Below are 9,644 nucleotides of genomic sequence, written 5' to 3' on the forward strand. Positions count from 1 at the left end.
CGGAAGGTGGTATGGAGGAGTGGTGAAAATCATTGATTCTGGAGCTTCCTATGATGGGATCCCAGCTCCCACTTCTTCTCCCACTGTGACCTTGAGCAAGCTACTTACCCTCCCTGTATTTTGATTTCTGGAGATAAAAATAGGTCTCACCTCACAGGGACAGTGGAGGGTTAAGGAAGCCAATGCATAGGAAGTATTTTGGGGTGTGCCTGGCCTGGAAGGAGCACTCAGTATACATCAGCTTGTATGGTGTAGGCTGGCCTCTGCCCAGCCTTGTGCCAGATTAAGGTCCTGACTCAGCCATGAGGGCATTTAGTTGGTAAAAGACAAGGCAAAAAGAACTGAACACCAATGAGATGATAAGCCCTTTTTATTTATTTATTTAAAAAATTTTTTGGCTGCGCCATGCAGCACGTGGGATCTTAGTTCCCCGACCTGGGATCGAACCCGTGTCCCCTGCATTGGGAGTGCAGAGTCTTAACCACTGGACCGCCAGGGAAGTTCCGATGAGCCGTTTTTATACCTCAAAATGTGGGAGTAGGGCTTCCCTGGTGGCACAGTGGTTGAGAGTCCACCTGCCGATGCAGGGGACACAGGTTCGTGCCCCGGTCCGGGAAGATCCCACATGCCACGGAGCGGCTGGGCCCGTGAGCCACAGCCGCTGAGCCTGCGCGTCCGGAGCCTGTGCTCCGCAACGGGAGAGGTCACAGCGGTGAGAGGCCCGCGTAATGCAAAAAAAAAAAAAAATGTGGGAGTAATTGGCTAAGACATAGCTGAGTGCTGCAGCCATCTTACCCTTCATCTACATGCTACACACTTAGCATGGTGGAGGGGAAGGGCAGGTGTATACACACACACACACACACACACACACACACACACACACACACACACACACACACCCCTCAGCCATCCTGTGCGCTCATCACCTCAGCTTTCCACCCTCCAGGCTTGTCATAAATAGCCAAGGAGTGAAGAAACTCAGAATACTGAGACACCCGGATAACACCACCCACCCCAGCATTAATTCCATAGCAGTTTACAGCTTGTACTGTGGTGCCCTGCTTTACCTTCCTACTTCCTCACTCTAACCCTTCAGAATAAGTGTTACTGGCCCCATTTTACAGAGTAGAAATTTGAGGCTTGGGGAGTTGAGTCCCTTGATAAAGTCATAGGACAGTTAAGTGGCCCAACTGTACCTAGAACCCAGGCGTCCTGACAACCAGTCCAGAGCGTGTGCCGGAGACACTGCCCCCGCCAGCTCCTCCGCCAGCGTCCCTTCAAAGGTTCCAGCCCAGGATGAGGGGCACCCCACCCCCCTTCACATATGGCTGAAGAGGTCAGCTCTCTCTTCCAAGTGCATGGCAGACCTTCCTCTCCACTTTCCCCCCTCGTTCCTTCCCCAGGAAGGAAGAAGGAAAGATTCATTCCACCCCTGTTTTGTGTCCACTGCAGACAGCTCCCCTCTCTCTCTTCCTGTTTTTCTCAGCAGACTGGAAGGAAAAGTACTCAGGAGGCCGAGTTCCAAGCCCCACATGGTACAGACAACATTTGATGGTTCAGCTAACACCTCCACGACCCACTGCCCCCCAGTCTGTCTTCCAGTGGCCCTAAAGCTTTCACCATCCCTCACCTCAGTGGGGACATCCCTTGGAGATGCCACTCTCAACTGCTTAGAGACTCTGCCTCCCACCCCAACTGGACTGGTAAGTCTCCCAAGGCCCTCTGTGCCTGTCAGGTCCACATGGATGGCCACCTGCAGGCTGCTCGGTGGGTGACCTCAAGTTGCCCAGCACCGCAGGGCTGAGTCCCCGAACTCTGGCATTGAAAAAGAGTGGACATAGTGACGGAGAGACTTAGGAAGGAGCCTGGATTTCTCCAACTGTGGGGCCCTGCTTGGAGGCTCCTCAGGTCCTTGGAAGATGGGAGAGGAGTTGGCAGATGGAGGGGGTGCCTAGAAAGGGGCCCAGGGCCTCTCCTACCTGTAGGGCCTCTCCCTGGGGGCTTGCAGTTGTCTCCTTCCTCCAGCTGAGCGGCTGCACTCCCGGGCTGTCTTCAAGTCCCTGTGGCTTCTAGCCCCCAGCTCTTCAGTCCCCGCTTCCCCTCCCCCTTCCCAAACTGGGAGGCTCGGATTTCCCATGGAGATCTGGCAGGTGGCACCTTTCAATCACAGCCAGTGCCTCCCGCCTGACACGGGGCAGCATGCGTCCTGCGATCATCTCCCTTCCCGATGTACTCGCCTGGCCCTGGCAACTCCCCAGACAATCTGCAGGCCCATTTGGAGCATGGTCACCAGCTGTCTGGCCTCCCCTGCCCATCCAGAGCCCAAGCTAGGCCTTCTCTGCATCCCCCCCCCACCACGTTCCTTTAAATAGTCCCTTTTACCCTTCCTCAGACTAAAGTAGCTGCGGAAGGGTGGGCTAAGGAGGGGTGGGGGCCAGCTGCGGAGGTGGCGATGTCTCTCAGGGCTCCCACTGCACGGGGAGCAGCTGGGGAGAGAGAGAAGAGTGATGGCCCAAGCTGATGGGTCGCTGCGCTGAGAGTCTAGGAAATACAAAGCCGAGTTCTACGTGGAGCTGAGGCTCTCAACAGATTTTTGTGCTGAATCGAGATTTTGCTCAGAAAGACGAAACACCTTTACCTCCTGTAGGTGTCCTGTGATCTAAGAAAGGTACTACTTTTGGAGAATGTGTGAGGGGCTTGTGACTCCCCCTCCCCCTCCCCACTGCTTCAGCAACACTGGCCTCCTTCGTATCCCTCCGATGAGTCGATTCCTTTCCATACTCAGGACTGTAAACTGCTCTTTGCAAGGCTGGTTCTTTCTCATTCTCCTGCTCTCAGCTCAAATTTCATTTCCACAGAGAGGTCTCCCATGACTTTGAGATCCTCTCCATCGCTTCTGCATATTTTATTTTCTTATGGAATATGGATTGGAATCCAAAGTTACCTTATTTATTTCCTTGTTACCTGACTTCCTCTCTAGACTCTAAGCTTCATGAGGGCAGGGACTTTGTCATGTTCATGGCTGTATGCCCAGGACCTAGCAAATCGCCTGGGTCATATGAAGTGCTCAATAAATGGATAGTGACTAAATAAATAATTTAATTAGTTAGTAGATATTTATGGAACGGGAATTTGGGGGCCTGTTCCTGGGATGATCTGAAAGCCAGATTTGGGTACCGATGGTTGAACAGTGCAATATTGTTGATTGCCAGCTGCATTTAGTGATAAGACGTCTGTAATTTTAAGGGCATTGTGGGGGGCTTCCCGGGTGGTGCAGTGGTTGAGAATCCGCCTGCCAATGCAGGGGACACGGGTTCGAGCCGTGGTCTGGGAAGATTCCACATGCCGCGGAGCAACTAAGCCTGTGCGCCACAACTACTGAGCCCGCGTGCTGCAGCTACCGCAGCCTGTGCTCCTAGAGCCCGTGCTCCACAACGAGAGAAGCCACCACAATGAGAAGCCGGCGCACTGCAACGGACAGTAGCCCCTGCTCACCACAACTAGAGGAAGCCCGTGCGCAGCGAGGACCCAATGCAGCCAAAACAAAAAAAGAAAGAAAGAAAGAAAGAAAAACAAAGAAAAAAATGTCGTTGTAGAAAAAAGACTTCATCTGTTAGCAATACAATTAGATGAAGAAAATATGGCTAAATGTTGACGACTGTCAAATCTTGGGGATGGGTGGTTAATATGTGGAAGTTCAATATATTGTGCTCTCCACTTCCGTGTACTTTAATAAGTTTCCCTAATAAATAAAAATCTAAAACAAAAAGATTCATTTTTATTGAGCATCTGTCACGGACTAGGTGCTTTAAATACAATATCACTTTTATGTTTTTGTTTGTTCGTTTGTTTTGTAATGATTTTTAAAACTTTATTTTGAAATAATTATAGGTTTATAGGAAGTTGCATAAATAGTACAGAGAGGGTACACAAGGTTAAATTTTACTTAAGATTTATCCACTGAAGGCTAAATCTTACATAACTATATGCAATATCAAAGCCAGGAAATTGGCATTGGTACAATGGCATGTATACTTCTATGACAGCTTAGATTTGAATAAACACCTTCTCCCACAATCAGGGCAGAGAACCAATTTCATCAACACAAAGATCTCCCTTGTGCTATCCCCTTAGGCACACCTCTTTCCCTCCCCCCACCAACTCTAACCCTAGGCAACCATTAATCTCTTCTCCCATCTCTATAATATTGCCATTTTGAGAATGTGATTTAAATGGAATCATACAGTATGTAACCTTTCATAAAACCTAATAGGGCTTCTCTGGTGGCGCAGTGGTTGAGAGTCCGCCTGCCGATGCAGGGGACACGGGTTCGTGCCCCGGTCCGGGAAGATCCCACATGCCATGGAGCGGCTGGGCCCGTGAGCCATGGCTGCTGAGCCTGCGCGTCCGGAGCCTGTGCTCCGCAGCGGGAGAGGCCGCAGCGGTGAGAGGCCTGCGTACCGCAAAAAAAAAAAAAAAAAAAACCTAACAAAAATCCCATCTAGGAAGCAGATTCCTCTCTTAAGAACCCATCTCCTTTTTCCATGCAATTTCTTAATACTCCATAATATGTTGACTAGATTCTCAAAAGTAAAAACCAGGATAACGTATATACAATAATATACGTGGCAGCATTATCATAATAGCCCCAAACTGGAAACAACCCAAAAGTCCATCAGTAGGAGAATAGATAAATGAACTGTGGCTTATTTATACAATCAAACACTAGACAGCCATAAAAAAGAAGGAATAAGAGATACACACGACAATATGGATGAAATCTTACGGATGCTACACTGAGCTAAAGAAGTGAGGCACAAAACAGAAAACAATGTATAATTTCATTTACGTGAAGTTCAGGAGTAGGCAGAACTAACTGATGGTGATAGAAGTCAGAATAGTGGTTCACTGCAGAAGAGCGAGTATTGACGGGGAAGGAACATGAGATAACTTTTTAAGGTGCTGGAAATATTTTGTATCTTGATCTGGGAGATAGTTATAAAACTGAATGTATATTTAAAAATTAAGCTTGTGTATTTTACTACTTTACTATCTGAATGCTATACCTAAAATTTAAAGTATCAAGGCACAGGGTCTGACAAAGAAGTTTGAGTCCTTAGAGCAGTAATGAGGCCAATATTCAGAATTGGGACTTCCTTAGGGAAGCATATGGTGACCAGCCATATAAAGTGTCTAGCCCACCTTCTCCTATAGGCAGTGTACCACTGCATCCCTTGAAATCCCTTGAAAAATCCAGGGATTGAGGTGGGTTTTTCTTGGGGGGGGGGGTTGCAAGTTCACAAGTACCCTCTGTCTTCCTCACCCAAACACACTAGGTCAGTTCTGGTGGCGGCCACAGTGGCCCTATTCATCTCTTTAGGGCCCAGGGCGTCTAACAGAAGCTGACTAAAACATATTGTATACTTGACTCATCTTTCTGCAAGCAGAAACCGTGCCTCGCTTGTCTCTGCAACCCCAGAGAGTTTAGTGACCTACACACAGCTGTGTTCATATAAAGGGCCTCTGAGCATTGGTCCTCAAACTTAGCTGCACATGGGAATCACCTGGGGAGTTTTAAAATGTACTGATGCCTGGGTCCTACTCCCAGGGATTCTGATTTAATTGGTACGAAGTGAGCCCTGGGCTTCGGGATTATTTTAAGCGTCCCAGGTGACCTTAAGTACATCACAAACTGAGAGCTGCAGTTCGGCGGCATTCCTCCTACTCTGCGCCTGATTGGCGCTCTGGCCTCGGCTCTCCGGAGGTGACGACGAGGTTCACTGAGTCCTGTGGTCCTGCCCCTCTCACAGAACCAATAAACTCAAATCTCTCCGTGACACCCCTAAAGACAAGAATTCTAACCAGTCTGCAGGCGCTCTGCGCCCCGCTCAAGCCTCTATGGTATTTTGGAGTCCTCTCTAGCATTTGGGAGACGCCTTAGGCCGGGCCAGCAGCTCCCTCTCTATGGTAGCGGATTTTCCCGCGCCGCCTCGTTGGTACTTCATTCCGGAAGTGCGTGCGGATCAGAGAAGAGGCGGGATTTCCCTCCCGGAAGTGACCCCGGTGCTTCCGCCCTATCCTACCTGAGCGCCCGGTGAGTTTGTAGTTTACCCGAAGTTGGGGACGTAGGGGGCGTTGTGGCAGGCCCCAGGCCGTGGTGAGTGACGTCTGACCTCAAGGTGATCCTGATGATGGCGCCGCTATTTCAGAGGTGTAGACCCTGGGCTGGGGCCCGGGCGCCTTAGTCCCGCGTGTGATCGAATTCTTACGGCCCCGCAGGTTCATGCTGCGTTCCGGTCTCCCCTTCTTCTCCTGGATAGAGGTGACCTAGAGGGATTGGGAGTCAGGGCTCTGGGGCTCGATTTCCAGACCCGCCATTGACATGTTCTTTGACCTTGGCCTAGGCAGTGTTCCCCTTCTTGGCCTCAGTTCCCACATCTGTGAAATGGGACGTTTGAATTCACTGAGGTCAGTGGCCCCTGCTGGTCTGATGCCCTCTGATTTCTCCACATCCTCCAGCCCCTGCGATGGGAAGGTGAATGGGAGGGCTGGGTGCTGACCATGATGTCTGCCCCCAGGATTAGGAGGCCAGAGGGAGATCTCTTCCACGGTGCAGGGCTGAAATGGACCCGCTTAGGGCCCAGCAGCTGGCGGCAGAGCTGGAGGTTGAGATGATGGCTGATATGTACAACAGGTAAGGGCTGATTCTGCGCTGCCTTGTCTTAGAGAATGATCCCAGGTCACTCTTGCCAAGGCAGAGGTGGATAACTTCTGAAGATTATTTTCCTCATTCCGGGGAAACCTGAGGCCCGGGCTTACCCTCCCAGCACCCCCAGCTCCCACCCCATGCTTAAGGGCTAATGCAGACGCAGGGTGGGGTCACTAGAAGGAACTGGGCATTTAGGTTCGGATGGAATTGGCGACGTAGGAGCTGAGCAGAAAGAGAAGGTCCCGTCCAGGCTCTGGTTGTGTTCTGGGAAGAGTAGAGCATTTGCCTTGTGACAAATAGCACGTAGCTCACTTAGTAGTCAACATTTCTTAAACTCTTAATCCATCTCAGACACATGCTGAGCATTTTATATGCATTATCTTTTTTTAAAGGTGAAGACATTGAGGTTTCTAGAGGTTAAATAACTCTCTCAGGGTCCACAGCTGGTCAGTAGCAATGTCAGAACCAGTAACTCAGTCTGACTCCTAACTAGTGCCCATAACCATCTGGCAAATTTGGGAACAAATCGTAGCTGCACCAACCACCACTACTATGGCCTTGGGCAAGTTACATGGACTGTTAGACCAGTGGTTTCCCCATCTGTAAAGTGGAGTTAATAATAGTACCTTCCTCACAGAGACATTATCAATATGAAATGTAAAAGTATATGACAAGCTCTTAGCGTTAAGCCCAACACAAGTCGAGTAAGCAGTCAACAAATATTTGCTATTTTTATTGGCTTGAGCTCTCTGGTATCCTCCCTAGATTAGTTGTTTTATCTTGGAGGCTATTTACCAGAATAATTTTTAAATGTAGGCTGTAAAGTCAGGCTACCTGGGTTCATAGCCCAGCTTTATGTGATCCTGAGGCTCTCTGTGCCTTCATTTCCTTATCTGTAAAAAGAGGGATAATGATGGTGCCTACCTCTTGGGATTATCGTAAAAACTGCATGACAGAATCCCTGTCAAGCACTTAGCACGATGTCTGGAACATAGCTGGTACTCAGCTAATGGTTCCTGTTTGATTAGTCATAAACATGGCTAATGGTTCCTGCTCTCAAGGATCTTCCAAGATAGTTGGGGTGCAAACAGGATTTACACTGCCTTCTCGGGGAGGTGAAATCAGTATAGCAGGGCAGGAATGGCTGAGGGTTCCTGTTATGCCACAGGAGGCTGCTGACCTGACCTTGCCCTTCCTTCTTTCTAGAATGACCAGTGCCTGCCACCGGAAGTGCGTGCCTCCCCACTACAAGGAAGCAGAACTGTCCAAGGGCGAGTCTGTGTGCCTGGACCGGTGTGTCTCCAAGTACCTGGATATCCATGAGCGGATGGGCAAAAAGTTGACAGAATTGTCTATGCAGGACGAAGAGCTCATGAAGAGGGTGCAGCAGAGTTCTGGGCCTGCATGAGGCCCCAGGCAGTACACCGTAAGGTGCACCCTGTCCTTTCCCACTTGTCTAATAAAAGTGCCCCCATTGGGTGTCATCTGTGAAGACTGCCAGGCCTAGGCTCTTTCTGGAAAGTCTCCAGGAGCCCAGGGTATGATGGAGCTCTTTCCCGGTCGGAGAAGGGGTATTTGTCACACTGGCATGTGACTGTGTGTTTATATATATTATATATTAAAACAAGTTTGTTGACACCTACAGTGTGCAAAGCAGTGTGCCTGGCACTTGGGAGTAAAGGCAGCAGACACAGCCTCTACCAGCAGAGGGAGTCTAACGTAGTGTTTAAAAGCGTAGACTGGTACCATGGCTTAAGTTTACATTCCACGTCAGCCACTTGCTGTGTGACCCTGAACGTGTCGTTTCACTGTGCCTAGCTTCCTCATCTGTAAAGTGGGGAGAATCAGGGCTGTTGTGATGATTAAATGAGTTAATATGAATAAACTAGAATAATGACTAGGCCATAGAAAGTGCCTGGTATATATTATTTATGTCTAACAACTTAAAATCAAGTGCAGGCAGGCATTTTCTTCAATGATATAAAGGAATGATTTAGAGGAGAGAGTGGAAAGTAGATGGAACCTAAGCATGAAGTAGCCACAACCTCTTGGTTCTAAACAGCAATATCGAAACGTGAAGGGACCCAGCTTCATGTGTGATGTGTGCGATCCAGGGAGGGGACCGAGTGATAACCACTGCCATTCAGTGTTCACCTGAATCTCAATCAGGGACTGCGCTCCTCACTCTTCATGGGGTATCCAGCCTCATCCACTCAGCAGGCCAAAGGCCCTGTTAGGAGAAGGGAGCTCAGAGAGGTGGTTGTTTGCTGGAGGTCACAGGCGAGGAGCAATAACGGAGGTCAGGGTTGACTGCTCGCGGAGGAGAGGCCGCATCTGCTTCCTGTCCTGAGGGTGCCCTTGCAGAACTGTGCAGTTCTCAAAATGTAGGGTTCACTGCAGAAGGAATTTTGGTTGATGTCAGTGCCTCAGGTAGCAGTGCCTTCACAGCAGAGGGAGGTGTCTGGGGTGTAACCTCACCAGGTCATTGGGCTCACAGGAAAGGAGACGGTAGAGGCAGTGAGTTTCAGGCTTAGAAGTACAGGTTCAGGGAATTCCCTGGCGGTCCAGTGGTTGGGAGTTTGCGCTTTCGCTGCCTAGGGCCTGGGTTCATTTCCTGGTCAGGAGCTAGGATCCTACAAGCTGCGCAGTGTGGCCAAAAAAAAAAATCCAGGTTCAAGTCAGACCACCTGGGATGAAATTTTCTGGCTGTGTGATCTTGGGTGAGGCAGTTGACTACTCTGTGCCTCAGTTACCCTATCTATAAAGCGATAAAAGTACCTACTTCATTGAGTGGAGTGAAGATTAAATGTGTTAATAACTAAAGCACTTAGGAAAGTGCCTAATTCTCCCACGTTAAATACTCAATAATGTTAGCTCTTTTTTTTTTAATTGCTAACTTTGATGTAAGGAGTCTCGAGATAGATCCCCTGAA

General features: G+C 49.3%; 1 protein-coding gene across 6 annotated transcripts; it reads left to right on the forward strand.

The window, feature by feature from the left end:
• The first annotated feature begins 6,028 nt into the window (after positions 1-6,028).
• Positions 6,029-8,360, forward strand: TIMM10 (translocase of inner mitochondrial membrane 10). Of its 6 annotated transcripts, none has more exons than XM_024749066.1 (4): positions 6,104-6,325; positions 6,408-6,471; positions 6,582-6,697; positions 7,919-8,354. In XM_024749066.1, the coding sequence occupies exons 3-4, from the start codon at positions 6,627-6,629 to the stop codon at positions 8,118-8,120; spliced, it is 273 nt and encodes a 90-aa protein (XP_024604834.1). In that variant the 5' UTR covers positions 6,104-6,325; positions 6,408-6,471; positions 6,582-6,626; the 3' UTR covers positions 8,121-8,354. The 6 variants fall into 6 exon arrangements, with proteins under 6 accessions (XP_024604837.1, XP_024604838.1, XP_024604834.1 ...); XM_024749067.1 differs by having other exon boundaries at positions 6,412-6,471; XM_024749069.1 differs by lacking the exons at positions 6,104-6,325; positions 6,408-6,471 and adding an exon at positions 6,029-6,097.
• Positions 8,361-9,644: the final 1,284 nt, after the last annotated feature.

Source organism: Neophocaena asiaeorientalis, unplaced genomic scaffold, assembly GCF_003031525.2.
Source record: "Neophocaena asiaeorientalis asiaeorientalis breed wild unplaced genomic scaffold, Neophocaena_asiaeorientalis_V1.1 scaffold43, whole genome shotgun sequence".
Lineage (NCBI taxonomy): Eukaryota > Metazoa > Chordata > Mammalia > Artiodactyla > Phocoenidae > Neophocaena > Neophocaena asiaeorientalis.